General features: G+C 55.6%; 1 protein-coding gene and 1 long non-coding RNA gene across 5 annotated transcripts in view; one reads left to right on the forward strand and one right to left on the reverse strand.

Moving 5' to 3' along the window:
• Window positions 1-14411, forward strand: part of Grid2ip (Grid2 interacting protein) — a 44723-nt gene that overhangs the window by 23060 nt on the left and 7252 nt on the right. For all 3 annotated transcript variants that reach the window (XM_060368084.1, XM_060368083.1, XM_060368082.1), the window contains 15 exons: window positions 100-283; window positions 1950-2104; window positions 3993-4133; window positions 4821-4918; window positions 5081-5198; window positions 6027-6382; window positions 6915-7331; window positions 8866-8953; window positions 9609-9686; window positions 10131-10327; window positions 10622-10777; window positions 10898-10984; window positions 11428-11557; window positions 11653-11771; window positions 14059-14223. In XM_060368084.1, coding sequence (XP_060224067.1) covers window positions 100-283; window positions 1950-2104; window positions 3993-4133; window positions 4821-4918; window positions 5081-5198; window positions 6027-6382; window positions 6915-7331; window positions 8866-8953; window positions 9609-9686; window positions 10131-10327; window positions 10622-10777; window positions 10898-10984; window positions 11428-11557; window positions 11653-11771; window positions 14059-14223 — 2489 coding nt within the window. The remainder of the gene's footprint in view (window positions 1-99; window positions 284-1949; window positions 2105-3992; window positions 4134-4820; window positions 4919-5080; window positions 5199-6026; window positions 6383-6914; window positions 7332-8865; window positions 8954-9608; window positions 9687-10130; window positions 10328-10621; window positions 10778-10897; window positions 10985-11427; window positions 11558-11652; window positions 11772-14058; window positions 14224-14411) is intronic.
• LOC132648032 (uncharacterized) lies at window positions 965-6031 on the reverse strand. 2 transcript variants are annotated; one of them, XR_009586392.1, is made up of 4 exons: window positions 5668-6031; window positions 3311-5124; window positions 3025-3120; window positions 965-1498 (listed from the first exon to the last, which is right to left on the reverse strand). It is a non-coding gene; the product is annotated as an uncharacterized LOC132648032 (long non-coding RNA). The 2 variants fall into 2 exon arrangements; XR_009586391.1 differs by lacking the exon at window positions 5668-6031 and adding an exon at window positions 5338-5661.

Below are 14411 nucleotides of genomic sequence, written 5' to 3' on the forward strand. Positions count from 1 at the left end.
CGCCCGGGTCAGAAGGCTGCTGACCCCGGCTGTCTGGGAGACTGCACACTCTGGCCTCTCCGGGTCACCCGTGCCTCCCCGCGCCCGTTGTCCCCGCAGATTCAGATTCCTTGGATTCCCCGACCCGCTCGTCGGCTCTCACCTCGCTGCAATGGGTGGCGGACATCCTGCCTTCCAGTATCCGAGTCCAGGGGAGGACCTTCAGCCAGCAGCTGGACCACCTCCTCACTCCTCAGGAGCGCTACGGGGTCTGCCGCGCTCTGGAGCGCTTCTTCCAGCACAGGTACCCAGGGAACGGTGCTAGGGACCCAACCTGTGCGCGCTCTGCCCAGCTTCCACCGTAACGCCGGCGAGCCACCCTGCAGGGGCCTCCTCAGATGGAGAGGCTCCCGGAAGGCAGTCACTAGCGTCAAGGGAGGAGCGACTGAGGGGCCCTAGAGCAAAGCCCAGCTCGCACATTTATTCCTTCATTTACTGCTGAGGCCCGGTCTTGCTAACTCAGATCAGCCTGCCTCTGCCTCCTCAGCGTGAAGGTTAAGGGCCATTGCCGCCATGCCCAGCTAAATCTGGACTCTGACACTTTGGGCAAATGCGGATGTTTCTGTGAACTGAGCAGGCAGGGCGCTGATGGCACATCAAGAGCCCTCACCTGTTTGCAGTTGGTGCCTTAGGATTTTTAAAACGCAAAACAAAAAAAAAAAAACATCGCCACTGCTGTCATGGGCTGCGGCCTGCCCTCCTCCCATCCATTCACTTTGGTTTAAAGGGCCTTGTTACCATATAATCCACATGCTGTGTAAGTCAGTCATTTATTTATTTTTAATTAAAAAAAAAAAAACAACAACTGTGTAGGGGCATTCTGCCTGCATGCCAGTACACCGCATGTGTGCAGTACCGATGGAGGCCAGAAGAGGGTGGCAGAGCTCCCGGAACTGGAGTTACAGGTGCTGGGAACCGAGAGGAGCCAAAACGTTCTTCATCTCTGAGCCATCTATCTCTCTGGCCGCAACCCATTCATTGAATTGTACCGTTCAGTGGTTTGGGGGCCTGAGCACACCTGCAAATACATGCCCCCAGGTAAAGGGAGATGCTCCGTCATCTCCGTCCCTGCTCTTTCTTTAAAACACACTCACTTGTTGCATGCGGGAGATACGCATGGCACAGTGAACACCAGAGCAAACTCCTTTATCTGCTGAGCCATCACACCAGATCGTAAACAGGTCACACACAGCACTATTCTGTACTTGCTGTATTTATTCATTTGCGTGTGAATGGATGTGTGTGGAGGTCAGGGGTCAAGCTTTGGGTGTGAGCCCTCGCCTTCCCACCTTGTTTGAGACAGGGTCTCTTTGTGACTGCAGATGTCAGGCCAGCTGGGCCGGGGCTGCTGGAGATTCTTCTGTGTCAGCTCCCGTCGTCCAGGACGGGACGGGCTTGGATTAGAGATGTGCCAGGCTTTTTACATGGGTTCTGGGGATGTGAATCCAATTCTTCACGCCTGGATGAGAAGCATTTGGCCAACTGTGATATCTTCCCAGCCCAGTAGATGTTATTTTTTTATTCCCAGTTTTACAGTCAAAGGTAGGAAGGAAGGAAGGAAGGAAGGAAGGAAGGAAGGAAGAGTTAAGTAGCTTGAGAAAGGTCGCTTAGCTGGTTAAGTGGCAAAACTGTAACCTGATTATTACCTTTTTTTGTGGGTGCTGGGAATTGAACCCAGAGCCTCTGGTGTGCTAGTTAAGTGCCCTGCCAAGGAGCTAACACCCCCAGTCCAGTCAGGGATCTGAATCAGAGCAGACTGTCTCTGAGACTGCTTTCCTGTCCTCTCTGCTCTTTCAAGGCTGTGTGTGTGTGTGTGTGTGTGTGTGTGTGTGTGAAGGCGTGAGCTGAATCCTGGGGGCCGGGAACCACCACCTCGTCCCGTGATAAGCTCCCCCGTCCTGCACCCGCAGGAACATCGACACCCTCATCGTTGACGTCTATCCTGTTCTGGACACACCTGCCAAGCAGGTGCTCTGGCAGTTCCTGTACCAGCTGTTGACCTACGAGGAGCAGGAGCTCTGTCAGGAGAAGATCGCGCGCTTCCTGGGCTACACCGCCATGACAGGTGAGCGGTCCCAGGTGAGCTAGCACACGCCTGTTCTCAGCACCCACTGGCGGCCACTCTAGGCCTGTCCCTCACGTACACACGCCATATGTCAGGTGCCTGGTAAATACCCACTCCACACACTCGGGCTCGGCTGGGAGGACTGGGCCTGCGCAGTTCATCCTTCATCCGGTAAACACAGAACAACTGCTCATTTGTTTGTCCTTTCCGATTCCTCTCTTTGCCCTCTCTCCTCTCTTAAACAGGCTCTCACACCACCAAGCTGACCTCAAACTCAGGTGTAGCCCAGGCTAGCCTTGAGCTCCTGATCTTCCTGCCTCCATCTCCCAAGTGCTGGGATTATTGGCATGTGCCAGCCCTGCCTGGTTTTCTTTTTACATCGACGGGATGGAGCCCAGGGCCCTGCTCCTGCTAAGCGAGTGTTCTCCCACTGAGCTATAGCCCTGTTCTTGTTCTGAAGATTCACAGCCAGGCATGGTGGCTCAGGCCTGTAACCTCAGCACTTGGGGAGGCCGGGGCAGGAAGATCCAAAGTTTGGGGCTGGCCTGAGACTCACCATGTATCCCCATAGTGAGACCTTGTCTTAGAACAAGGGGCTGGGGATGGCTCTGTAGATAAAGCATTCATTGAGCAAGCAGGAGGACTAGAGTCCAGATTCCCAGCCCCCAGGTGAATGCCAGCCCACCTGAAAGACTGGGACTTGGTGGGTGGGTGACAGGGGACCCCTGAAACAAACTGACTAGCTAGGTTGGCAAAATGGAAGACAAACCCAGGCTCAGGTGAGAGACCTTGCCTCAATATATAAGGAGAGGGGTGACCTAAGATCAACCTCCGACCTCCATATGTACACCCACATACACAGGCATTCATACACTCGTAGACAAGTGCAAACAGTTTTGATTTGTGTGCGTCCTGCTCACCGTATTCATCAGGACCTGGCACCTGGACCACGGCCCCGTGGTCAGCCAGATCATCCTGACTGGTGGGCTCCAGTGCGCCAGCGCGCATGTGGGGGTCTGCTGGGACAAACACAAGCTCATTTGTTCCGCTGCCACCTACGCTATGTCCCCCGTGTGCCTAAAGACCTGCACTTGTTGCTGAAGACTTAGCAATTTCAGTGCTTGCTGTGCAAGTGTGAGGGCCCACCCAAGTTCGAATCCCCAGAACCATGTAAAGACTGCTGAGCATAGTGCCCTGTGGCCTTACCCACCACAGACACTCTCCGCCGCTCTGGCAGTCCCTGCACATCTGCCATGGCTGACCCTTCATGCTTTTAGTGTGCCTACTCCCTACAGCTCGGAGGACTGCGGATGGCTGAGGACTTTTAGCATGAAGGCTCAAGCTCATGTGCCCAGAAACTTTTCAGCTCAGTTCTTCTGGGTGTCAGTCGGCAGCCTGGAAAAAGCACAAGATGTTGGGGACCTAGATGCGTGCTATCCTAAGATGAGCCCTGTTGGGGACGGCATGAGCCTCCACTGTGTTTTCTAGCCTTCAGCTGCTTATCTTGCTCTGGGTACCTGGTGTCTGGTCCCAGGACTTCTACTTGAGCATTACCCTAAGGGGCTGGGGGTACAATGAATTTAAGTGGTAGAGTAGCTTCCTAGAATCTCCCAGTGCTGGGCTGGGTGTGGCTCTGTGGTAGAACAGCCGCCTAGAATCCCCCAGTGAGGGGCTGCGGTGTGGCTCAGTGGTAGGGCTCTTGCAAGCATGGTTTGAAGATGGATTTCATCTTCACCACTACTTTAGAAAACTGTACTGTTACCCTGGGGACAAGGCAGGAAGGCCCCAGGGCCTGGCGGAACATATTGGTTATGATTTCTTTCCTCGCTTCCCTTGCCTGTGGAAGCTGACAAGGGCCTCATGTCAAACCTTGCCTGCCCCACCACAGAACCTGAATCCTCACTGGACCTGGAGCCAGAGTCCACGCCAGAGCCCACACCGGAGCCACAACCACGGAGTTCCCTTAGGGCTTCTTCCATGTGCCGTCACAGCCTGCGCTCCCAGGGCCTAGAAGCCAGCCTCAGCTGTGGTAAGGCCACACGTGGAAAGGCTGGGGCTGCTCCCTCTTCTGTAAAATGGACTTAGTGACATGATGAATGTGCTAGCCAGGGTTCTCTAGAGGGACAGAGCTCATAGAGTGAGTGCCAAGCCCCAAGGGGGTTTCTTAGATTGGCTTTTGCGATCAGGGATGAGCAGTCCAACCATGGCCATCTCATGCTGGAGAGGCTGGATGCCCACTAGCTGCTCAGTCCCTGAGCAGTCGGCGTCAGCAGTCCCCATTCAGCGCTGAAGGCCCGGAGGATTCCAAAGAGCCGCTGATCCGGTCTACATTGGGAGCCTGAAGAATCCAGGTTCTGATGGATGCAGCAGCCACAGCAGCAATAGAACAGATGCGCTGGCCCGCAAGGAGGAAAGGCAGACGGGCAAAACACTGTCTTCCAATCATCTCTTTATATCTGAGCTGCTTCAGGAAGGCCCTGCCCACCCTGGAGTAGATGACTCTTCTTTTCCCAGTTAATCCCTCCAGGCCGTACATTCACAGACCCACCCAGAAATGTGACTGAGCTGATTCCAGAACCCACTGGGCTGACAGCCTAGACTAATCATCTCATTGAGGAAATCGGGGCTAGTGAGGCTGAGTGGGGGCCGGGCAGATCCGGATGGAGCCATAGAGTTCAGATATAATAACGAGGTTTCCATGGCACCTTCCTGGCAGGTCCCGCTGACTGCCCTGAGATGCCCCTACCTCTGATGCCAGGGGAGCGTCAGGCTGGTGATGGCACATCCCTCCCGGAGACCCCCAACCCCAAAATGGTGAGACCTCTCTGCCTACCAGATGTAACCAATGAGCATGGGCTGCGTGGCCAGTGCGTGGGCCGTTTCAGGCTGGGGCAAGCCGGCAATGCATCGTCCCTGAGGTCCTATGGAGACGGCAGGGAAGCAGTGGGAGAAGGCTGACTCTTCATTGCTCCCCAGATGTCGGCCGTCTATGCGGAACTTGAGTCTCGACTGAACAGCAGCTTCAAAGGAAAGATGGGGACGGTATCCAAATCCCGAGCCTCTCCACCAGTCCCCAGCCTCGTAGGCACAGCAGGTACGGCCTCAGCCAGCCTCTGGGCCTGCCGGGGTACCGGCTTCAGTCCCTCCTCCCAGGCACACCCCTAGAGGGTGTGCGGCTGAGCCGTAGGGTGTGCCACGGGCCGTCAAGGTGAGGGCGCGTCCCAGCCCCTCACTTGTCCTCTGTGGCCTTCACCCCAGCTGGAAAAGCGAAGTGTCCTCCAAACAAGTCGTCACGTTGGCATGTGGCTCTTGGACAGGCTGTAAAGCGCATGCGCTGCTGTGTGCAGGCTGTAGCTGGGAAACTAGCTTCCCTGCAGTCTCGGCAAGACCCGCTCTGCCTATGGCGCAGTCCTGCGTCTCAGCTACTCAGGAAGCCGAGGCAGGACGATCATAGTTCTAGGCCTGCCTGGGCTGCAGAGTGAGGGTAGGGCCAGCCTGGGCAACTTATCAAGACCCCGCCTCAAAACCTTAAAAAAGGAGATAGAGAGAGAGATAGAACTCACTGACAGATAGAGTGCTGGCCTGGATAGGCAAAGCCCCGGGGGTGGGCAGGTCCTCGCAGGCCCTGTGAGCCTCCTGTGGTCTGAGGCTTGCTGGACAGGGGTGGTCCTTGCCTGAAGCCTGTGGGAAGATCCTTCGTGGGTTCCGGTAGGACCTTTGAAATAGGTACCCAGAGGAGCAGGGGTACGGCATGAACCGGAGTCTTCTCCACCTGCTGTGGTCTCTAGTTACCTTGAGGGGGGGGGGGAGGAGCCTGGAGGCAGTAGATAGAAAGCACATCCTGGGACAGACAGCTGACCCCTGCCCCACCCCACGCTGCTCACTGGTTGACCGGCTTCCTCTCCTTCCACCACCAATCAAGGGCCCCGGACGCTGTCTGGAGTCTCCTGGCCCAGTGAGCAGCTCCTGCCATCCCCCTGCTACGATCCTCTGTGCTCTGGGGGCCTGGCCTCCCCCAGCAGCTCGGAGTCCCACCCCTACGCCAGCCTGGACAGCAGCAGGGCGCCCTCCCCACAGCCAGGCCTGGGATCCATCCACCCCGACAGCCCCCCAAGCCCAGACCCCATCCGGCCGCCCAGTCGCAGGAAGCTCTTCGCCTTTTCCCGGCCTGTGCGGAGCCGGGACACTGATCGCTTCCTGGACGTGCTGAGCGAGCAGCTGGGCCCGCGGGTCACCATCGTGGACGACTTCCTGACGCCCGAGAATGACTATGAGGAGGTGGGCCTGCGAGTGGGTGTGGCCAGTTGAGTGGCGGAGGGCTGTAGAGCCTGCGGGGTCCCTCAGAGCCTGCAGGAGGCGTGTTTCGCTACACTCTGCCCCAAACTGCTTCGTTCCTGCCCCAGTCTTTGCTGGAGCCTGTCTCCGGCTACCCTGTTCCATGTCTGGAGCTGTCCCACGTGATTCCCACCCTTGCTATTGTACATATTTTGTCTCAGTTTACCCCATTTCCCATCTTAGAATACCCAGGCACAGCCTCGGGCCAAACCCACCAATCACTTCTGGACCCCTCCCTAGGCTACCCGATCTTCTCCCTAATGTTATCCCTATACGCTTACTGTGTCTCAGACCAGCCCCTTCTTTGTCCCAATCTGTCCTCCACGCACCTCAGGCTAGCCCATTCACACCGTCAGGCGAAGGTACCAGACTGCCTTTCCGGGCCCCTAGCCCCCTGCTGGCCCGTTTCAGCCCCCATGCGCCCGCTCCTGTCTGCAGGGCTGCAGCCTCACTTCCCACTCCTTGTTCTCTCCAGATGAGCTTCCACGACGACCAGGGCAGCTTTGTGACCAACGAGAGGAGCAGCGCTAGCGATTGTGTCAGCAGCAGCGAGGAGGGCAGCTCTCTGACCTACTCCTCCATCTCCGACCACATCCCCCCGCCCCCGCTCAGTCCCCCGCCGCCGCCGCCCCTGCCTTTCCACGACCCCAAACCCAGCTCCCGCTCCGCCGATGGCCCCCGCGGTCCCCCTCCGTCGCTGACCAAACCCCTCACCCAGATTAACCAGCCAGTCCCGCCCCCGCCCCCACCGCCCCTGCCCCCGCCTGTGCCCTGTGCGCCCCCCATGCTGTCCCGGGGCATGGGCCACCGCCGCAGCGAGACCAGCCACATGAGCGTCAAGCGACTGCGCTGGGAGCAGGTGGAGAACTCAGAAGGCACCATCTGGGGTCAGGTAGGTGACCCGGAGAAGAGTGGGTGAGTGGTGTGGACGGTAACACTGAAGGCATGCTCCGATTTCCTGACCGACCGCTCCTTCTCTTCCTCTTTTCCCCCTCCTCCTCTTCTTTAGGCTTTTTTTTTTTTTAATTACATTTACTAAATTAGTGCGGGAGGCATGGGTATGGAGGTCAAAAGAGTATCATGTAGGAGCCAGTTCTCTTTCCATCACATAAATCCCAGGGATTCAGCCCAGGTCCTCAAACAAGTGAAAGACCTTTAGCTGCCGAGCCATCTCCCCAGTTCCTGGCCTCCTCTAACATCAATGGGATGTTCCGGGGTTCATCTCACCCCAAGCAGAGAAGTAACAGCCTTCCCAAAGACAGGTGTCCCCAAGTCAGAAACACAGTGGGTGGCTCTGGAAATACCACCCTATCCTCCTGCCAAACCCATCCCTCTGAGGCTGGACTAGTGGTCTTAGGTTCTTTCTTTTTTTTTTAACTCGTGGTAATTCTCATGCCTCAACGTCCCCCTCCCACCGAAGTGCTGGGATTAGAGGAATGAGCCACTGCACCCAGCTCAACCCATCTGCAGCCCCAGTGCTGAGGAGACTGACAGATCCCTGAAGCTCACTGGTCAGCTAACTTAGCCAACTGGTAGAGCTCCCGGTTTGCTGAAGAGATGATCTCCAAAAAAAAAAAAAAAGTAGATGGACCTGAAGAGATAGCTTACCAGGACAGAGCACTTGTGCTTGCATGAGGAACTGAGTTCAAGTCCCTAGCACCCATGTTTCAAAAAGTGTCGGAGTAGGATAAAGACCCCTGACGTCTACCACGAGCTTCATGCACACATGTACACGCTGGCATGCATGTGCACATATGCCGGACATCCACAAAAGGAGACTTTAAAACAGGAAGACCCGTCAGGTCTCCAGCCCTCTTGATTGTCACTGGCTGCTTCTCCCATTCCAGCCTCCTTCCTCATGGATGGAGTGCCAAGAATGGCTGCCTTACTGACAGGAAGGTTTCTCAGCTTATAATGTGGATTATGCAACATTTCTTTCTTTTAATAAAAAGTATATGTGCGCATGTGGATGTGTGCACATGAGTGCAGGGGCCCTTGGAGGCCAGATGAGGGCGTCAGCTACCCTGGAGCTGGAGTTACCAGCTCACAGTTGTGAGCTGTCTGATGTGGGTGCTGGGAACCAAACTCAGGTCTTCTGCAAGAGCAGCAAGTATTCTTAAGTGCTGAGCCATCTCTCCAGCCCTGTTTATAGCCTCTCTCTCTTTCTTGTCTTGTCTTTCTTTCTTTCTTCTTTTCTTACTCTTTTTTTTTTTTTTTTTTTTGAGACAAGGTCTCATTGTGTAGACTAGGCCGCCCTGGAACTCACAGGAACCACGGCCTCCTGAGTTCTAGGGTTAAAGGCATGCATCACACATCCATCTTATATTTAGTGCTTCCTGGACACTCCAGAATGGACCTTGGAGGACAAAGGCAGGCTAGCTGCCTGGGTTCTTCTTGCTCTGAACTTTTCCCATGATCCCTTGCAGCTTGGGGAGGACTCTGACTATGATAAGCTGAGCGACATGGTGAAATACCTGGATCTGGAGCTCCACTTCGGCACCCAGAAACCATCAAGTGAGTGTCCCGACGGCCCTGGGCCATGTGGACAAGCCTCACTGCCTGTTGCCTTCTGGGCATCCTCTGGCTTCCGGCCCCCAATTCATGCTGTTTTGTCTCCAACGTTCAAGCCCTACTGCATGTGTGAATCCTCTGACAGTCCTGCAAACTAGGTCCTAGAACCACTTCCACTTCTTAATGAGGAAACCCAGAGAGGGCAGGTAGTTTGCACAAAGTCCCAAAGCCAGGAGAAGGCGGGCAGAAGGCATTTATGAGTAGCCTTTTCAGACTCCCGCTCCCCCTCGTCCTTTCTGAGTATCTCCTTGTATCGGTCCAGTGTGACTCCAAACAGTCTGTTTGCAGCATAAACTCAGAAAGTTGTTGTGTTTCATTGTTCAGTCTGGAGGGTGCAGGGAAGAGGGCCTGTGAGGAGACAGCAGTGTGGGATCGGACAACCCCGTGCTAAAGGCCTTAGGCTGGCCCCTGGGGTCCACAAATGAAAGGCTGAGGAATGAGAGGAGTTTGGGTGCCTGGATCTGATGTAGTTCAGGTGACGCAGGCCCGGAAGAGGGTCCTTGACCACTGGTTGTGACCACACCTCTCCCTTGGCCCTGCCACAGCAGCCCTAGTCTAGCTTCCCGTTCCCCATTAAACTGTATAGTTTCCCTTCCAGAGCCAGTGCCAGGCCCGGAGCCCTTCAGGAAGAAGGAAGTGGTGGAGATCTTGTCCCACAAGAAGGCCTACAATACCTGTGAGAAGCCTTAGGGACCCTGCCCTCAGGGCCGCAGAAGCTGAGACCGGCAAAGGGGTGGGGGGATCAAAATTAAATGAAGGCCGGTTCTCTGGGAAGCAGTATCCCCTTACCTGGACTCAGTGCCTTTGCACCCTCTATTGGCCACACCCACCACGATGGATTCCTTGGCTTTGGCCCTGCCTACCATCACTTCGTCCCTCTCTACTTCCTTGCCCCGCTCACAAGTCCCACCCATCTTCCAGATACCTGTTTTGGGGGGTCCCGCCCCTCACCTGACAGTCCCCAAGATCCTTAGTCTCATGCCACGCCCTTCTAGGCTAGGCGCTTCCCTCAGGCCCCTCCTCCCGTGTCCTCACTACGCTCCGCCCCGTAGCCGCACCCCTACTCTGGGCTCCGCCCTCTTCCCGGCGCGGCGGTCTCACCCTGCTGCCCCACCTGCAGCCATCCTCCTAGCGCACCTGAAGCTGACCCCTGGCGAGCTGCGACAGGTGCTCATGAGCATGGAGCCCCGGCGCCTGGAGCCCGCGCATCTGGCGCAGCTGCTGCTCTTCGCTCCGGACGCCGACGAGGAGCAGCGCTACCAGGCTTTCCGCGAGGCTCCGGGCCGCCTCAGTGAGCCGGACCAGTTCGTCCTGCAGGTGCCAAGGCCGGCCCCGGAGCTCCCCCGCCGTGGCTAAAGGCCCCTTTGCCTCTCTACCTCCACAGTCAGAAGTTGGCTTCTGTTTCTTGAGGACTGCCTCTGGCCTCTGAATGCCAGTTTAGCAACTTTGTTGGCCTGTTCCCACCCGGAGCCAGGACATGCCGGATGAGGACTTCCCTTTAGGGTCGTGCTAAGGGATACCCAGCTCAGCAGTCAGAGGACTTCCTCCCCAAAGCTGGGCAGAAGGTCCTGGCGGGGGATGGGTGAATCCTGGCCCCTGACTTTGCTGCAGATGCTGTCGGTTCCCGAATACAAGACCCGCCTGCGCAGTCTACACTTCCAGGCCACCCTACAGGAAAAGACCGAGGAGATACGAGGCAGCCTAGAGTGCCTGCGACAGGCGTCCCTGGAGCTCAAAAACAGCCGGAAGCTCGCCAAGATCCTGGAGGTCAGGGAGCCGCTCACCCCTGCTTGGTTAATCTGCTCTCCTGTCTCCTGCGGCTCCTGGCCGTGGGGATAGGTTGGGATGAGCGTCTGGACCCGATTGCCCCAACTTTTCTTCCCACAGTTTGTGTTGGCCATGGGCAACTATCTCAACGATGGACAGCCTAAGACCAACAAGACCACCGGCTTCAAGATCAACTTCCTGACCGAGGTGAGAGCCCCGCAGTCACTTGCCCTAGCTGCCAGACTTGGAAGCCAAGCCTAAATCAAGTCACGGCAGCAAAGCCAAGTGTGGTGGCATACACCTGCAGTCCCAGCGTTTGGAAGGTGGAGGCAGGAGGATCAGGAGTTCTAGCATGGGCGAAATCAGACCCTGGCTCGTAAAACAAAAAGTGTTCTAACAGGGGAGAAGAAAACGTCATGCTCACAAAGTTCTTCCCCGGGGTGGGGGCAGCAGCTGGCTGCACAGGGCCCAGATGTGGATCAGTAGGAGCATGGAGAGTTGCATCCCCAGCCTGGATCCAAGGGGAAGGATCCAGAAAAGTAGAGTGGGGAGGGAAGCTGGAAAGAGTGAGAGGCTGAGCATTCTGGGGTCATGTGACCAGAAGTCTGCTGGGGGCTCTAAGGAGCACACACGCTGCGCATCCCTTGCAGCTAAACTCCACCAAGACAGTGGATGGGAAGTCCACCTTTCTGCACATCCTTGCCAAATCACTGAGCCAGCACTTCCCTGAGCTTCTGGGCTTTGCTCAGGATCTGCCCACTGTGCCCCTGGCCGCCAAAGGTAGGCTGGGTGTGTGGCTGGGGGAGGCAGGGGCATGCTGCCCTGAGCTGGGGAGTGCAGGCCACACAAGTGTTTGCTCCTTTTCTTATGTGCAGTGAACCAACGAGCCCTGAGCGGTGACCTGGCCGACCTCCATGGCACTGTTAGTGAGATCCAGGTGGCCTGTCAGAGCATGTCCCCCTCCAGTGAGGACAGGTTTGCTGTGGTCATGGCTGTATCCTCTAATCAACCCCTTCCAGAATGGAACTGGGCTCTGGGATGGTTGGGTCCACACTAGTGGTCAGTGTAGACTCTTGCAGAAGTTCCAGGCGGAAGTCACCGTGTGCCCAGGGATCCTGAGAGGTTCCATCCTACGTTTTTTTAGAGTCCAAGTGGTTATGAAAAGCTGAGTAGCGGAGGATGGCGCTCATTTCTGTGTTTGTGATACTGGGGGTTGCACCCACAGCCTCAAACACGCAGGCATATGTTCAACTGCTAAGCCATGCTACCAGCCCATCGCTAGAGGATTTCCATCAAGTATGCCACTGCCAAGCCAGGCCCCCAGCCCTTCGCTGGGGGATTCTAGGCAGGGCTCTACCACTGAACCACACACCAAACCCTCACTGGGGGATTCTAGGCAGGTGCTCTATCACTGAGCCACACCCCAGCCCCTCACTGGGGAATTCTAGGCAGGGGCTCTACCACTGAGCCACACCCCAGCCCCTCACTGGGGGAGTCTAGGCAGGTGCTCTACCACTGAGCCACACCCCAGCCCTCACTGGGGGATTCCAGGCAGGGGCTCTACCACTGAGCCACACCCCAGCCCCTCACTGGGGGATTCTAGGCAGGGGCTCTACCACTGAGCCACACCCCAGCCCCTCATTGGGGGATTCTAGGCAGGTGCTCTACCACTGAGCCACACCCCAGCCCCTCATTGGGGGATTCTAGGCAGGGGCTCTACCACTGAGCCACACCCCAGCCCCTCACTGGGGGATTCTAGGTAAACACTGGACTACTGAACTACACTCCCAAGCTTCTCACTGGGGATTCCAGGCTGAGGCTTTATCACTGAGCTACATCTACTTATGTGCTTTTTTTTTTTTTTTTTTTTTTTTAATGCTGAAATTATACTCAGGACAATGGACATGTCAGGCAAGATATATAGCAAGCTCCTCCCCTTTTATTATTCTTTTGAGACAGAGTTTCTCTAGGTTGCCCAGGCTGGCCTCAAACTCACTGTAGCCCAAGCAGGCCTTGAATTGAAGAGTTCTCTGGCCTTGTCCTCCCAAGTATCTGGTCTCTACCACCAGGCCTACCCATAGCCCAAAGTCACTGACACGTTGACAACTATCTGTCCTAAAGGGTGGTGGAGCCCAGATTTAAATCACAGAGATAGGAGAAGCTTGGCCACTCAGGCGTTATAAGCCAAAAGCAAGGTGAGAGAGGTGTCGGGGAGACTGAATCCAGAGCCTCTGGGTACTAAATAATTGCTCGCCCCCTGAACTGTACACTTTGCATCAGGGCCACTGAGGGTTTTCCAGGACTTACAGTGTGCCAGATACTGTCTTAAATCTTGCAGGTCCGTAGAGGGCACAAGCTTACCCTTGGAGGACAGAAACCATGAGTGTCTGAACTGTTTTCGTTAATAACAAGAACTAGAAAAAAATGTAATTAAGAAAAAAGAAAGACCCTGGCAGTGGTGACACACACCTTTAATCCCAGCACTTGGGAGGCAGAGGCATGTGGATCTCTGTGAGTTCAAGGCCAGCCTGGTCTACAAAGCAAGTCTAGGACAGCCAGGGCTACAAAGAGAAATCCTGTCTTTGAAAAAAACAAAAGAAAGAAAACAAAAAGAAGGAGGGAGGGAGGGAAGAAGGAAGGAAGGAAGAAAAAGAGAGTAGAAAAAGAAAAAGAGGTCTCAGAAAATCAAGAGGGGGCCTGCTATGGTATCGCACACCTAGGAAGAAGTAGAGAGGTAGGCAGATCAGGAATTCAAAAGTCATACTCAGCTTTTTAGCTAGTTCCTAGACATCCTGGGTTACAAGAAATCCCGTCTCCAACTCAGAAACCTAAGTGTCAGACAGACAGGGTCAGTCCAAGTGAGTGGTCTGAGAAGTGGACAGAAGTGAGGCTCAGAGCTGGAATCCCAGCTCTTAGGAGGATCTGGAGTTCAAGGCCAGCCTGGGCTACATAATGAGATGCTGTCTAAAAACCAAACAAACCACTACCACCAACAAAACAAATAACAAACAAGGGTCAAGAAACTGTTAAGCATTATCCGGAGAAGATAGTGTCCCCTTGTGGAGAGAAATGAGGGAAGTCAGAGGCTACAGAATGTGAATTAATTATGCGTGAAGTTAAGGACTGGTGGCCTGGAACCTGTGACTGCCTGGGTTTAAGACATAGTTCTCTGCCTGCTGTAAGGAAATTCCATCAGCGCAGACAGGGAGTGGAGTAGCTAGGGTTACCTGGGGTCACAGTCCAGCAAAGGAGGGGCTGTTTCCTTAACTAAGGTCCTGCAGTCCTTTCTGGAAACAGCGCAGCCAGCTCTGCGAGCCTTGGACGGGCTGCAGCGGGAGGCCATGGAGGAGCTAGGGAAAGCGCTGGCCTTCTTCGGAGAGGACTCCAAGGCCACTACCTCAGAGGCCTTCTTTGGCATCTTTTCAGAATTCATGAGCAAATTTGAGGTGAGCAAGGCTGGAGGCTGGAAGGTGAAGGCTGACGGGAGGTGGGGCCAGGAGAGCACCCTCCTGGAATCCAAATCCTGCTGGGAAAGGATCCCCTGTCTCTGGTGGGATGGAGCCATCGGCACCAGCTCCTGCAGGGAAGAGGCTGGGAGGGTGTCAGCGGTGCTGGGACCACTGACCATTCCTCC

The sequence above is a fragment of the Meriones unguiculatus genome, chromosome 15 (genome assembly GCF_030254825.1).
Source record: "Meriones unguiculatus strain TT.TT164.6M chromosome 15, Bangor_MerUng_6.1, whole genome shotgun sequence".
Taxonomy (NCBI): domain Eukaryota; kingdom Metazoa; phylum Chordata; class Mammalia; order Rodentia; family Muridae; genus Meriones; species Meriones unguiculatus.